At 48.4% G+C, this 15,979-nt stretch overlaps 1 protein-coding gene across 1 annotated transcript; it reads right to left on the reverse strand.

The window, feature by feature from the left end:
- Nucleotides 1-10,468: 10,468 nt before the first annotated feature.
- LOC117839579 (pyruvate kinase isozyme A, chloroplastic) lies at nucleotides 10,469-14,460 on the reverse strand. Its single transcript, XM_034719954.2, has 6 exons — nucleotides 13,755-14,460; nucleotides 12,915-13,005; nucleotides 12,595-12,788; nucleotides 12,130-12,251; nucleotides 11,216-11,694; nucleotides 10,469-10,991 (listed from the first exon to the last, which is right to left on the reverse strand). The coding sequence occupies exons 1-6, from the start codon at nucleotides 14,292-14,294 to the stop codon at nucleotides 10,690-10,692; spliced, it is 1,728 nt and encodes a 575-aa protein (XP_034575845.1). The 5' UTR covers nucleotides 14,295-14,460; the 3' UTR covers nucleotides 10,469-10,689.
- Between the last annotated feature and the right edge of the window lie 1,519 nt (nucleotides 14,461-15,979).

Consider the following 15,979-nt stretch of genomic DNA (forward strand, 5'->3'; position numbering starts at 1 on the left):
ATTTCCTTACGAGGAATTGATAGTCAAGTATTCTTTCCTGTTAAATATTGTTACTCTTGTTATACATGACGGATATCTAACTTTATTTCACTTAAGCATCTCCTCCAATCATATCTAATAGATGCAATGAGGTTTTGAAAAATAGACCTAGACAAATTTTAAATTTTTATTGTGATAGAGTAGAATAAATGTACGTTTACCTATGTCATTTTCAAATGACGAAATCCATTATAGTAAGAATGATTTGTAATCAATGTCTAAACACGATTGACCACATGTAACAGTAATCCAAGATGGTACTCTGGATAGTTATTGCTGCGCTTCTAAAAAACCCATGACTAGCTATTTAATCCAACAGTTTGACTAAGAGTAGCATGCATGACAAGAACCAGCACGACGAAGACTTTAGGTTAGAAGCGCCGTGGCGTTTCGTACACTCTCCCCGTCAAGAAATGGTTTCGTATACTCACATTAAGAACTGCACAAATATAGGATAGAAATGTAGTTTCTTGTCAAACAAAGACGAAAGAGATGTGGAACTACATGGCCCATGGTGTAGGCGTCCAGTCCAGGTCCAACCACGAAACGCCGAAACCCCTAGGGTGTGCGGCAGCAGCCACGGCCACACCCACAGGCCACAGGTGGCGCGGCCGCACGGCGCCCGGGTAATCTTGCGTCCCCGTCCACTGTTTGGCGCTCGCGGCTGAAAAGAGAGCTGGGCACGGAAAGAGCGGCAGCGACGTCCCACCCAGGGATACTCTACGCGTCCTCACAGGAAAACAAGGAAAATGCAATCGACCACGCACGCATTCAAACGCGGCTAATCTTGAGCTGCTAATGTTCATGCATGCGATCTTGCTAACTTCTCACTTCATTGCCTCCTCCGGTGTTTAAGCATGGTTACGGCTCTGTTGCTCATGATTGCGCTGGGTCCTGAAAAGGAAGTACGTACTTGACCTTGCACCGATCGGCCGGGCGTGAATGGACGGCTCGTGCACGGTGCTGAGCCCATAAATGCAATCTGAATAACTGGACGGCGGGCCCCATGCCGTCAGGGCGGGCAGCCGGATCAAATCAACCACTAACGCATTTTATTAACGAAGCGCGCCAGACGGTGCAAGTTTCCATTGATATAGCCCAAAAACATATACTACCACATGCTTGGAAGGCCATAGAAAAAAATAGCTAAACTCGTCCGATGAGATTGGGACATCAACGCGGGTAACTACTCAACTCCAAACCGTCGAACCCGACCGGTTGGATTGGGACATCAACACTGTTGCACTGCCAAACACTACACCACCTCAACGCGCAGCAACGCAGAGCGAAAGCCTTCATCGTGGCACCCCGACAGTCTCACACTAATGTAGTCGCCAAACCTCCACGCATAACTCCGCGCCGACAGGGAACTAAGAGGAGCAGACCGCACCTCGCCAAGAAGGCCACCCGCCATGCGGGACTGTTCGCCGTAGTGCCGCTGCAACACCACTCCATCTGATAGAGTGGAAACCACCAAATCCGGACCTTTCGCAGGCTGCCTCGCAGTCACCACCACAAAAACACAACGCACGGGGCCTCGCCACACCTCCATTGGACTCCACCTCGCTCTCATCGCCTTGAATCAACACCGCGCGCAGGGAACTCGCCATGTCCGCCGCAGTACTCCAAATCACGGATCCATTTATTTAGTCGTCGTCAGAAGGGTGAGCAATGTTGCCCCGTGTCCCAAGGTCTCCATCAAACAGTCAAGCCGTCGTCGCAGGTCGACTTCGCCTCGTTGCTCAACCTGCGCATATAGCCTCCGCCGCCGTGCCAGCAAGCCAAAGAAGTCGTTTGCGCCGTTTCCGACGATGTACTGCACCGGAGTAGCCCAGCAAAGCTGAGCAACCCACCGCAGTCTGCTGCAAGACTAGTCATCCCACGATATCATTACTGCAAGCGCCGTCCTCTGACGCAGTCTCACGCCGCACTGACAGCTGCCAAGCAACGCCAGCCACCGCGGTCCGCTGCAAGCAGCCACCCGACAAACATGCGGTGACCCCTGTCCGCCACCGCAACAACAATCGCCTCCACTTTAGCTCGGCATGCCCCATCAAGCTGGCTGTCCTACATGTGCCACACCGCAAGCCCATCGCGGCAGGAGCACCGCCACCGGCCGCAGCCTCCCATGACCATCGGCGTCACCAGTATTGCCAGAAGTCGAGTTGGGTCCCTAGAAACGACGTCTCCGAGGAGGGCACGATGCCAATGATGCCGCTATCACTCATCCAGAAATTGGATAGGATTTTCACTAGAGAACCTCGTGCAGCAGAGATAGTGCTATAATATGACGCCCCCAATGGGGAGAACGACGCCCATGGGCGCCGCCGCCATCCCCACCAGCAAAATTGCTGGTAAAGGCTTTCGCCCGGAGCATCCCATCCCCAGCCGTTGCACGCAATTAACTTAGTAGTACCAGGACCCCAGCCATGGAGAACCACCCGGGAGCGGCGTCGCCATCGTGCCTTCTCGCACCGCGCCGCGCCGCAATGCCTCCTCATTTGCTGCCACTGCATGCCCCAGACGCGACATTAACCTCACTTCCGTCGCGCCGCAGGGATCGCACCCGCGCCCTTTGCCCAGACGGAGCACCACCTAGCCCTTTGAGCGTCGCCGTTCCTCGTGCCGGGGCAAGCCGCCGTTGCGCTCCTCACCAAGCCGCCGGCGCACGACCCCCTCGCCGGGCTGCCTCCGCCTCGCCCGCTCACTGCCGTGGCCATGCCACACTTACCCCATGGCCATTGTGCAACCCAGTCACGGCAAGCCACGCTTGCCGGAAATCCGTGTGGACCATGGCTAGTGCACCGGCTGCCCCTGCAGATCAGGCCTCAACGGCGCCAGATCCACTCTCCAGGGTTCGGATCTGGCGCCTCAAGCCGCCGCTGCCGTCCGCACCCGGCGGTGCCGTAGCCTCCGCTCAGCCTCTAGTGCCTTGCTGGCCCGGCTGCACAGCCTCGTCGCGCCGTGCCAACCGCAGACCTTGCCTCCGCTCTACGCTGCCATCACGCCACCTCCACACGCGAGGCTGAAGCCGCAGCACGGGACAGACAGGTTGCCTGTGTTCCACCACGGAAGCCTTCCAGCAAAGGCCCCCGCCGCCGCCGTCCTTACAGCCGCACGGGCTTCCGACGGCATGCTCAGACGGCGACGAGATGAGAGGAGGGAGCGAGGTGGGTTGGCGGCGGTGCAGCAAGGGTCGCCGCCCGTGTCGGCCGAGAGTCTCGGCCGACACGGGGGCCTGTTTCGGCTGTCTTTAACCACTAACACATTGATCTCGCAGCTGCTGTGCTTGATCGCATGAGGGCGTGTAATGGTGCCTGCAACTAGTGTTGTGTGTGTGTGGGGGGGGGGGGGGGGGGGGCGAGGCGGGGCCTGACCGGATGATCCACATCACCTAATAACGGTGGTTGCTGCCTGCCCGTACTGCTTGCCGCTCGTTATCTTCTGTACTGCCGGTCGCTGCCACCGTGATCAGTACACTTGTTAATTCTGTCGCTGCACGACGCGTCCTTCCAAACAGAAGCTGCTGCCCCCCTGATGGCTGGTTAATTGGGGCACCGAGGCTTGTCTTTGGAAACTGAGATGGCCTATTCGAGGGGTAGATACTTCGGGTGGAACCTTCTAAATTAAAGGTGCAATCCGAGGGTAGCCTGGCCTCCATCGGCGGCGGAGATAGGGTTGCTCCGAGGACAATTTGGCCTCCATTGCCCCCATTGGAGAAAGAAGAAGCTATTATTGTGGGGATGGCTGGATTAGCCGGCCTCCATGCTTGTTTTATTGACTAATTCCATTCTGGAAAATAAAACCGAGGCTGGCCTATAAGAGGGAATGAGGGATTGGACAAGGTTCGCAAACAATTAGGAGTAGAAGTTTAAAAACAAAATATCACGAAAGCACAGCTCTTTTTCTGCTTAAATTTGAGGAAGAATTCAGACAACGAGAGATGATTTTTCCTGAAAAGGTCGTTTAACAAATTTAGACACTCAGATTTGGAATTTTAAGATAAGAATTTAGAGGGCAGCATTACACCCCGGAAACATGTATAAGTAGTTTAGACAATTTGCAATTTGAGCATTTAAGGTTTGATTACTCGTGCCGCTTCAAAAAAAAAAGGTTTGCTTACTCGTGGAAATGTTATAGCATCACGCCTATCACAGGTTAAGTAATTTTAGCGGACGCGTAATTAATTACTCCGTCCGTAAATTGAAGATCATTTTATTTTTGTTTTAATTCAAACTTCTCTAATATAAATTTAATCAAATTGTCCAGCTAAAACGATTTAGAATTTGAAATGGACAGCATGTTTATCTAATGGTCAAGAATGCTGCTCGTCCACTCTGATGTGTGCGCTTAACAGCTTGTGTCCGGACATGCCATAAGGAAGGTACAAGTACTCTCTGTCTTCGTGTAAAAACTTGCTCATTTGAATACAGTATGATTTCACACTGCGCTACGGGACAAAGCAGCGTTGTTTTCCTCGGCAGCACTGGATAACGCGCAATACTTTAGGGCGGGCAACCTGTCGAGATGACGTGTGCCTTGCCCACTGATTAAGATAACCCCCGATGCCGTGAGCTTAATTAAGCGACGGCGACGCGAGCTAGGCGACCTTCTTCAGCTGGTAGGGTAGTAGGTTGGTTGGGCGACGCTGACGAGTTTTCACTGCCGTGATGAATTGTTTACCCGCCAATCATTCTGGCCAACCGATCGAGCTGATGACCCGGAAAAGGATAGGGTAGTGGAGAACAACCACGCAAAGCCTAAAGATAATATCTCCCTCCCTCCCTCTTACCTGGTAATCGCACCCAAACGTCATGATCGTTAAGTATCATTGCTGTTTTCCCCCCTTCCAATTCGTCTGTAGACATTGTTGTAATTTCCAAAAAAGAAGCTAGCGTTCTAGCAAGTAGAAACTGCTTAAAGAAGCCAAGCAAGCTCCTACACCTGTCACTCTCGCTTGAACCAGGACGCATCCTACGCCGATTGCTTCCTCGCGTACTACGCTGGTAATTCGATTTCTTTTGTATAGCTAGGTCAATCGACGTAACGCAAGCAAAAGATCTCCATCTCCATGTGTACGCGACATGACATACAAAATTTTGGAATAATCCGTAGCTACAGACATACAGCGCTTGTTATTATCCGGACACAGTGTGTCACTTTCGTTTCAAGATCGTGCGAGTTTAAGCAAACTAGCTTGCAGTTGATAAAAATAAACAAAATACTCTACTCCCTCCGTCCTAAAATATATAGCTGCGTTTAGCTTTTTCAAAAGTCAAATCTTTTTAACTTTAACCAATAATACCTCTAAAAATAATTTATTTTAAATAAAAAATTTCATATTATAATAGTTGATTTCATGATAAATCTACTAACATAATTTTTATGCTATTAGTCTTCTTGATTATTTCTTTATTCGTAATCAAAGTTGAAAATGTTTGACTTGAAAAAAAAGCATAAATATAGCTATATTCTGGCACGGAGTGAGCAGAAGAAATGTTTGCCACGTTGGACGACGCTAGCCTAGTTGGGCTAGGTAAAGCCTCTCCTGGATTGTGGTGGGCCCGGCCGGCCGGTGTGTGCAATCAGAACTGTTGTCATGGGCTCATGCATGGCCCGTTGTTTTTTAATTTTCGGATCATCATCGTCGTCATGGGAGGTGTCATCTGATGGATTAGCTAACGGATAAAAAAGCACACGCACATCAGCCGTACGTGTACGAGCGTGTGTGCACGAGCGCTGGAGTCGTAAGCACTGTACTCTCTTATTAACTATTACCCCCTCGGTGACGCTGCAGATTACGTACAGATCGCTGTTGTAGTTTATTCACTCATCAGCCTAGAGAGTGAATTCGAGGCCTGATCTTACCGCAGCAGCTCACCAAGATTTTCACCAGTGTGGCTCGAATCCTGCTGCCCCAGTGCTTTGGTGGACAGAAGTCTCCGTACCTCGGCAGCTGCGAGGTGAGGTGGTCCCTCCCTCCTGCTGCTGGCCCCGGACGACGTGGGCATCTGCGCCTGCAAGCCGGTCTGCGAGGTGCTGGATCTGCGCCCGCGCCTGCTGCTCTCGAGGCAACAGCAGTTGTTGCTCTCGCTCGCGCGGGCGCCCTGTGTCTTCGTGGGTCAGGCCGCCACGATCCACGACCACGATGCGAGCCGTGCGACCTGCCGGTGCCGGGCTCCACCACCACCACCACCACCACCACCCTGCCGCCGCTGCTGCGCGTCGCATGGTGTAGCGAGGGTCAATCGAGGGCCGTGGGACGATGGGGTCGCCAGGCACATCATCGTCATCTCGAGAGCTCTCACATCAGCTGTTGCCTCCACGCAAAAGCGAGGCACCCGCGACTGTTCCCGTGTTCCCTCTCTCTGCACGGGGTCATCAAAGACCGCGGGAGGGAGGCTGCGTCCCCCATGGGCCGGCCAATACTAGCATCTCGCCGCAAGATCCATTTAACCCGGCTTAATTTAACTTTTCGAGAGGTCGCATCGGGCGGAAAGTAAAATAGACAGTGATTTGTTGAGGAGGAGATAAGATAAGAGGCTTCTGAGAGAGTGAGACGAGCCAGATATGGATTTTCTTTCTTCTCATTGCAAAAGGTGTGGATTTTACCGGAAGAAAGCAGATGATATAGATTGGAATGTCACGTTGTTGTGTTTAAATACTATGTGCTAAACTTTAGCGGTGTCATTCGGATATTCGGATGCTAATTAGGAGGACTAAATATGAGTTAATTATAAAACTAATTGCAGAACCCCTCACCTAATCGTGAGACGAATCTATTAAGCCTAATTAATCCATCATTAGCAAAATGGTTACTGTAGCACCACATTGTCAAATCATGAAGTAATTAGGCTTGATAGATTCATCTCACGAATTAGACTCCATCTGTGTAATTAGTTTTGTAATTAGCCTATATTTAATACTCCTAATTAGTATCAAATATCCGATGTGATTTGTGCTAAAATTTTAGTGGACGGTATCAAACACCCCCTGATATGTGGACTTTGGTGTACAGCTAGGCCCGGGCCCACATGAGCACGCAGGGGCATTATCGCCAATTAGTCGTCGCAGTCAGCTTGTCATGTCCTCCAGGCTTTCGATGACCTAACCTATACCTGAACTTTTTTAATTGATTTGTTCTTGGATTCATCACCTTCGTTTTGTTTCCCTGGGTTAAATAGGTCCACAATCACAATTAGGAGCACACAAGTATAACAACAATGTAAGAGTTCCTGCTAACCACTTTCAAGGTCGGGGCCCTGAAATAAGAAAGTTATGCTTTTGGAGCCTTTGTCCGGGACAAGCAAAGCAGCTGGTGTTACATCTAGTCTAACAACAGCCCTGCTTAGTGATGGATTTCGGGAAGAGGTGGTGATGATGTCTCAGTGTTGTTGATGAGGGTATTTGGTTACTGGAAATGTGGTGCCTTTGTGTTGCTCCCCTTTTGCAAATGCGACAGAAACGAAAAGTACGCACGCTTTTTGTGGCGTAGTACACAATTTTGTGGATGATGATGGGCTGGATTGCATTTGTGCCGTTGTGCCACACAGGCCGGATATTTCGGCCTCGATAGGAACGACTCCATTGGGCCTAAATTGGGCCAACGCAAGGGCAACCATTAACAATCTTTGACAACGAGATGTGAATATTCTCAAGTGCAAGTTCCGGAGAGCCATTCAGACGAACCTGAATCCTCTTTTCAAGGTAAGACCTTCCCTTTCCTGTTATCGAGGTCAAATGATCGGATGAACATGCATACCCTGACATCACTGGAATCAACTATTGATCTTGACATGTGAGCTATGTCGAAGTTGTTCCCGAGTTCCCTAGAACTGCTTCCTGCAAGCTTCTGAGAAGGGTCCTGAGGGATCAACTGAAGCAGGAACTCTCAAATCACAGCAAGCTCTGACCTTTGAGTGGTGTGACTGTTGTTTCCCCCTTTTGGGGCACAACTTCAGCCCGTATACGGCCAAGGAGCAGCTAGTCCAGAGAACATTTGCAAAGAGCAATGCATCTGATCAGGTCGGCTCAAAGCCGTTTTCTATTTTCTTGAAGCGGAGGGCATCTCAAAGACGGAAACCAAAGAAGCCAATGCACCCGGGCTCTGTCAGTGTTGCGTGGTTTCTGTTAGTAAAATTCAATGAACTTGGTGGTGTTGTGCTGCCAGCCAACCCAATTGATCTTGGCGGAGCAGGCACCTCCTGCAGACGAAGCAGCAGCCGTGGTCGGCGCACCGGAGGCGGCCCATTTTGCAAATATTCGGATCGCGATCCAAAATAGGGTGGTTTTTGGATCAGGGGCTGTTTGAAAAATATTCGGCCGGCTACATGTCAACCGGCGTTGCCGCCGGCGATCCGCCGCTGTGCGTCCAGCGCTCCCCTCCGTTGCGGTCACGTGCCCACACGCAGACTACAGCCGCCGCATACCCAGCTCGACGCACCACCTAGAGAGCAGGAGGCGAGCGCGTAGCAGTGGCGCGGCCATGGCGGCGAGCGCCTCCATCTGAGGAGAGTGTGGGAAATACACAGGAGCCCGATGTGGAGGCTGCCGGTGCGTTCCTCGCGGTGCATTGCTCCGCCGCCGCCATTGCAACGGGAGCCGACGGGGTTACCATGTTGAAGACGATGGCGCCATCTTGGCTACTACTCCGTCTACGGCGGACCGCGCCGTTCTGGTTCCCGTCGCGGTGAGTCATTCATTGGTCACGCTTTTTACTATCCAGGTGGCCAGGTTTGAGAGAAACAGGTAGGCTGCGCCAGCTGCTCTCTTGGCCTCCATTGCCAAGCTCTGGTAACATCGAGCTGTGGAGGGGCCACGACCATGTGATGGTGTTGGGAGCAGTTAATGAGTGTCCGGCACTGAGTATACGATGATCATCATCCTTATTCTAGGTCTGAACATCTGTGAGATAATCCGTGTAAAAATTTCTTTTGCAAGGTTGTAAAGCAGAAAACATATTTTTTGCATTGATTTTGGAACTTTGCTCATCAGCTTAAGTATCACATAATAATTCTCAGTACAAATTTAAATAGCTCACATTTGTTTTTTTCTTCTTCCATGTTGTGCCACTGTGCAAGGGACTTCATCTAAAGCTATTGTACTTAGTTCCTAGACCGCAAAAAAAAAGCTTTTGTAGTTCCTGCAAGTGAAGGTTGTCTAGCAGTTCACTGAGGAATAGCAATATCTACTGGAATCTGGAAAAGGTTTTCTTTCTCAGGCTGTTGTAAGGTATTCTATAACCCTATCTTCTTTTTTCCGTTAAGGGAGTAGAAATTTGTATTAATCCTCTTTTTTTATCGAGTGAGAGAGAGACTGTCCTTGGGAGGGCAGGCTTTCGAGGAGAAATCCACTATTTCTCTTCTTTCCTTTTATTTTGATTTTAGTTCTATTCGATGTATCGATCTTGACCGAAGGGGACGGGTCTTTAACAAATTTTACCATCCCGCTGGGATGCCCATTCAGGGTAGAAATACCATAACCATAGAATCTATGGTAGAATACCATAGTTTATGTAGTAGGTTAAACCTAACTGTTCCCTTGTCATGCAGAAATACACTACCATTTGAGCTTAGATGTCTTTGCACATCTAATGTTTCGTAATATAGAACACCACTGTGCAAAAGGAAAGTAATTTTGTTAGAGATTTTCTTGCATTTGCAGTAAACCTTATTTTCTTGAGGACAATTGGTATGAATTCCTGAAGCAAAATTTCCCTTTTGTTCTCCAGAGCACTATTTCTCTTGTTCGTACATGATGTTTAGCGTTTCTTCTATTTCTTGTCCATGTACACAAATTCCTGATTCACAGCTGATACGTGAGCACATTGGGATATTGAATTGCAGGGTTTACTTTGCTGGCCTATAAATCTGGGCAGGGTTATGGGACCTGCAGTCTTGTACTCATGCTTCAAAAACAGCAGCCGTTAGCATCAAACCCATTGCTAGGAGGCCAGAACAGCTGGCTATCTTGATAGTGCTGGAAGAAAATTTGCTCCAGTATGGCATAGCTATCTAAGAGCAAAGCTTTCGAAGTCATTCAGAAGAGTATCAATCCTCCAGTTTTGCAAGAGAGATTTGTGTGTCAATTATATAAATTGTGCTTTTGAGGCGCCTTATCGGATAGTATGAAAAAGAAGGGGCAATCGCATAGGTATTGTTTGGTTTAGTACAATGGTAATGCAAAGGCAATGCAAAACATGTTTTGCTTCACGATTGTAACAGTATCAGAAGACTATGGACTATATCAACAAGAACATGAAAACTGACCGGCTGCCATGCTGCTCGACTGGATCCCATCCATGGAAGACAGCAAGCGAATGCTGGTCATATCATTAATGTTGTCATAACATTGCAATTCTAATTTGCCTTTTAATTCCTTAAGAGTCATGCGCCATTGTCGTGATATGTAGAAACACAAACATTGTAGGTACAGAAGTTGCATGCGAATGCAGTTTATTCAAGTGATGAACGATCGATTCTCTTTGACATAACCAAGCCTGATATCTTCTGAGCTTACACTGCGCATCAGTGAACTCGATACACGATAAGCTCTCACAACTCATAAAAGAAAGTTGTCCGTCCAGCTCAGTTCCAAAATTGGTCGGGATAAAGATTGTACAGGAAACAACAGGATACTGGGATCCTATTCCTAGGGTACATTCATCACTTGGATGGACTGTAGCATGTCGGAGAGCGCGATCACCAGGTCACCGGACTGCACCATGCCCCTGGCCTTGAGCAGGGAGAAGGTGCGGTTGAGATTGCTCTCCATGTCATCAGATTCACTGAGCCGAAACGGGATGAGACCCCACTGGAGGTTCAGCCGTCTCCTAACCGACGTCGAGGATGTGAACGCGAAGATTGGGCAATCGGGGCGGCATCGTGAGAGCAGGGAGGCCATGTGGCCATCCTTGGTGTAGACAAAAACGGCATCGACTCCCAAGTTGTTGGCTGCAACAAATGGCAAAAGTTGGATTCGAATGTTTATTTAGAGATCACTATGTACAAAACAGGATGTAAAGCATCCAAACAAGTTCAGAATTCACCCACGAACTAACTTCTAGGCAATCTCACAGGCAAAGCAGGATGAATCAAAGTGCAGATGTGCATCGGTTTATTAGATGCCTCTGCAACAAAACTACATAGGGTATTGATAAAGCAATTGCATGACTTACCAATTTTTGCCGCTGAATTGCATATTTCCTCTGATATCTTATCAGAAAAGGAAGATGAGACATCTTGAAGCTCCAGAGCCTCATGGCGTTTCTCCTCTCTCCACCACTTTTCAATCCTCAGGCTAACACTCCTAAGGACACTGAGAGCCTTCTCTGGATACCTTCCCATGGCGGACTCACCAGAAAGCATGAGAGCATCTGCACGCTGGCGGACTGCTTCAGAAACATCAGCAACCTCAGCCCTGGTGGGTAGAGGATACTCGATCATTGATTCCAGAAGCTGAGAAGCAACAATAACTGGCTTGTTGAGTTGTCTGCACATTCTAACTATTTTCTGCTGTACCGAAGGGACTTGTTCCAGGGGAATTTGTGCCCCCAAGTCCCCTCTAGCTACCATTACTCCATCTGATGCACGAATAATCTCCTCCAAGTTCTTCAAAGCATCAATGCTCTCAATCTTTGCAATGACCCCTATATCACTGGCACAAACATGAAACAATCACAGTTTAGATGACCAAGCAATGACTTATATATGAAACGAAAACTTCACACAAATGGTGTCTAAGCCATTAATAAGTGTGATGGCTTCACATTTAAACTAGGGCATATAGACCTGGTACACCCTTAAGTGTGCACAACCAAACTGCTAGTGTGCTAATTATTGCACAAAAGAGAACCCTGTGGCAGACTCCTGTAAAACCTCAAGAATTGTTCAGTACATGCTCTGGTACTTACTGTCCAGAAGCTGTATGAGATTGTGCAAAATTTGATAACTAGTGAAACACTTCTTTCTGTTTTTCCTTTCTGTTTCGGATGTACGGATAGTCAACATAGTGCTATTACGCCAAGCTACATCCTACATGTAAACTTTGCATGTGTTGAGGTAACAACTTTCAAAACTTAAACTTACTTACCTTCCACGGCTCCGTGCAGCAATGTAGCTCTTCAGATGATTAATCACTTCTGCAGACTTGACAAATGATACAGCTATGAAATCTACACCTTCAGCAATTCCAAAATCTATGTCGATCCAATCCTGTAAAGTTGAGATCATAAGTAAAATTTTCATCTGTAAGTAGCACCCAAACCTTTACTAGATATTAGTTGAGTGCAGACTATAAGAAGGATTTCCCACTTAATTTTACAGGCATTTAGACATTATGATCTAGAGTTCTGAAGTGAGCCACAGCCAACCCTTTACATTCTTGAAAATAATTTTAGCATCCAGGAAAAAAAACTAATCAGGCGCCCCAAGGGTCATATGGAATACCATCAATTTACAAGACGATCTGTGTTGAATTTTTATATTGATTGTTGAGCACAAAGTATGAGCAGCATACTTCAAATCAGAGCAAGAACCGTTTCACTATATAAATTACCTTTGATGAAATTGTAGGAAGCATAGCATTCCTCTCTCGCACTACACTGCCGTCGCGCCATATAGTAAGATTAGCCCGTGGCAGCAACAAACCAGGATCAGTGCAACGACACTTCACATCTGGCCCTAACTTTTCAATCACCTCAAACCTGGCCATTCCACCATCCACAAATAGTTCATCGCCAGCTTTAACATCTGGGTAGGGTTTCAACAAATCACCAAAGCAGGAGATATTACAATCACACTAATGGATGGGAGTAATTTTTCAATAAATATATAAATAAGTAGACTCAAGAAAGATGATCATGGCTTATGGATAACCTTCAGCAAAGCCATCGTAATTCACATGAATGATTCGATCTGGCAGTGATGTGTCAGAAGATCTAACGCTGAATGTCCAAACTTCTCCATCCTGCAAAATCCAGTAAAAGGGTAAGTTCTGATGAGTGATTATTAGAACGGCTCGACACTAAAACTTCAGTACATTAGAGTTTAGATTAAAAGTGAATGAATTAGATGGTTTACTTTTAAAGTACTTATAGTGTGTACATGAATCTGAACTCAAAGATCTTTGTTAGGTCATGGCACATTTGCCTTCTCTCAGAACAATTTAGTGATTAGGTTCCATCATAACTTTAAATCGGGCTCTTTTTATGCTATAACAATATGGACTATGGTTTTCCAGTTTCCACCCTCCCGCTTCAGAAAAGTTTTGTAGTTGAACTCCTCGCTGTTCCCAACAGATTTTCACTACAATCTCAACCTAAGCGGAACCTATGTCTGCTTGTCTCTCTAAATTAGTGGAAGACACGGTCAATAAACCAGATTACTCTTGTCATCTCATGCACTGAATAACATATGGCCTTAGCAAGTGCAAGCGATGCAGTTTAGTATTATTTTTTTTATCATAGGTAACTAGAGTTTTACCAGGAAGTTTTGGTATTTTGTAACACATTTAAGAAGAGATAAGAAGAGAAACCTAATTTCATCACACATCTTACATAAACGAAGCTCAAGATTGATTCTCATCCTGAATTGACACACTAAATCTCATCCCGAATATCATCACTTCATCGTCCTCTGAAGATCTCATCAGATGAACTATGAATCAGATCCTAGGTCTCTAGCGTTTAAGCACGGAATAAAGGGGCCAGTACTCACCTCAGCCTTTGCGGAGGGCGCGCCGCCGAGGTCGCCCATGTGGATCTCGCTCCCCTCGGTGTCCATCATGACCGCGACGGCGAATCCCTTCTCGTCGTTGAGCCTCCGCACGGCGCGGATGACCCCGCGGTGCCACTCGCGGTCGCCGTGGCACATGTTGACCCGCGCGACGTTCATGCCGCCGACGGCGAGAGCCTCGAGCTCGGCGGCGCCGCAGGTGGAAGGGCCCACGGTGCAGATCAGCTTGGTGCGGCGCGTGCTCCGGAAGCCGTTCTCCCGCAGCTCCGCCTCCGTGGCGGCGTCCACGACGATGGCCGCGGGGTGGGAAGCCGCCAACGTGTAGACGCCGTTCGGGGTGGGGGCCGGGTCGGGGAAGGAGGTGAGGTCGGAGGACGAGGTTGCGAGGCGGCGGCCGGGGCCGCGGCGTTGGGGGCGGGGGCGGAAGTGGGAGGTGACGGGGAGGCGGTGGAGGTGGTGGGAGGAGGGGTTAGAGGGTTTAGGAGGTGTCGGGAGGTGGAGAGGGCGAGCGGTGGTGGCCATGGCAGCTCGCTACGGCGGCGATAGTAGTCGAGGAGGCTGGAGACAGCGGCGAGAGCGGGTCAGGTAGGCGGCGGCGGAGGTGTGGCTCTGGCTTTGGGAATGTCGCCCGCGGCGCTGCGAGTTCAGGACGGCTGCTATGGCGGGTACGGGCGTATGACTCCCTGGACCCTGGCTGTGGCCCTGCGGCTGCGGATGACGGAGATGCTGAGCTGGGCGGTTGGATGCAGTGTCAGATGCCAACGGCGCCTCGTCAGATACGGATCTGGGATACTGTCAAAACTCAAAAAAGCATCGCTGGCGTTAAACTTTTTGTGCAGTATTGTGAAGAGACAAATAATCGAAGTCAGAAAAGGAATAAAGACTTTTAACAATATTTGTCTCTTAGGCAAATTACAACTGTTTCATCTCTCGATGTTCATCTCTCGATTAAACCTTAACTCTAGCGGTTGTTGCCTCCTCACCGATCTCTATAGGTACATGGAGAGGAAAAGTGATCTTTATAGATTCATATGGCCCGGCTCACCATTGTGAGAGCAGTTTTTATGATGACCCGTAGCTTATAGGTACATATATGACTAAAACCTTACCATAACGATAAAATATTACGGTAATACTTGGAATTGTACGTCCGACACGTCGCACGCTGTGGAGGCCACGTGACTCTCTCCCATCCACATGTTTTTATCCTTATCTCTAGTGGCAGCTGGACGATAGCTCCACTCCCATCCACATGTTTTTAACACTGCTTGCCTTCGATGAGGTAGTTGTACTTTGATGGGGCCTCGCTCGCGCCAGGCAGCTCTCCAGCGAGTGAGCAGCGACGCTTCGGCGGGTGCTCCGATGAGCGAGGCAGCAGCGCTGGGTGGCGCTCCGGTGAGCAGACAACAGCGCTTCGGCGACTACTCCGGCAAGCGAAGCAGCGGCTTAAGGTGAAGCTCCAGTGAGCAAGCGAACAGCGCCGGGCGGCAGCGCTCCGCTATGCAGTGCTCCTCCTGCCAGGGTTTGCTGCATGTTGCAAGCATATGTTTCAAGTGTTTCGGATATTTCAGAAGAATGTTGCAAGTGTTTCATGCAGATGTTGCAAACTAGATTTAGATGTTGCCATGTTACATATATTTCACACACATGTTGCAAGTGTTTTATCTGGATGTTGCATTTTCAATGAGGGATTTGAATATTCCATGCAACACGAAACAGATGTTGCGGTGGGGTTTTTCCTCATCATCAACAGATGACTAATAAATCTTTTTAACATGTTTTTTGATGTTGCAAACGGTGATCTTCTATGTTGCAGACGTTTATTTTCTATGGTGCATACATCATTTTTTGATGTTTGCGATGGACAAACGGAGCGTCCGATGGGACGTTTCCCTTCTCTACGTGGGACCCTTACAGAGAGCTTATCTACCTATTGCACCTATTGTGAGTGCCAGCTACCCACAATACATGACTAATGTTGTAAGCTAATCTTATGCGTAGAAAGAGCACACATGTTATTATTGATTAATGTTTTCTTTTACATTTGTCATGCAAGTTATATGTCCGCATTAGGTTTCTATCGGTGTTTCGTACCACTGACTAGTGATTGTATGCCGCGCTCTCCCTACTTTCGATGGCTAGCACACAAGAGATAAAGAGTTATACTGGTTCAGGAAGATCCCTATGTCTAGTTTCAGCAAAAGTCG

Source organism: Setaria viridis, chromosome 9 (assembly GCF_005286985.2).
Source record: "Setaria viridis chromosome 9, Setaria_viridis_v4.0, whole genome shotgun sequence".
Classification (NCBI taxonomy): Eukaryota; Viridiplantae; Streptophyta; class Magnoliopsida; order Poales; family Poaceae; genus Setaria; species Setaria viridis.

What these genes read in the sequence shown, in the direction of transcription:
- LOC117839579 (XM_034719954.2), bottom strand. Translation starts at nt 14,294, where the DNA reads ATGGCCACCACCGCTCGCCCTCTCCACCTCCCGACACCTCCTAAACCC. An exon ending in TTACGATGGCTTTGCTGAAG is followed by an intron (nt 12,789 to 12,914) that starts GTTATCCATAAG and finishes AACCCTACCCAG; the next exon opens with ATGTTAAAGCTGGCGATGAA. An exon ending in TTCCTACAATTTCATCAAAG is followed by an intron (nt 12,252 to 12,594) that starts GTAATTTATATA and finishes TCAACTTTACAG; the next exon opens with GATTGGATCGACATAGATTT.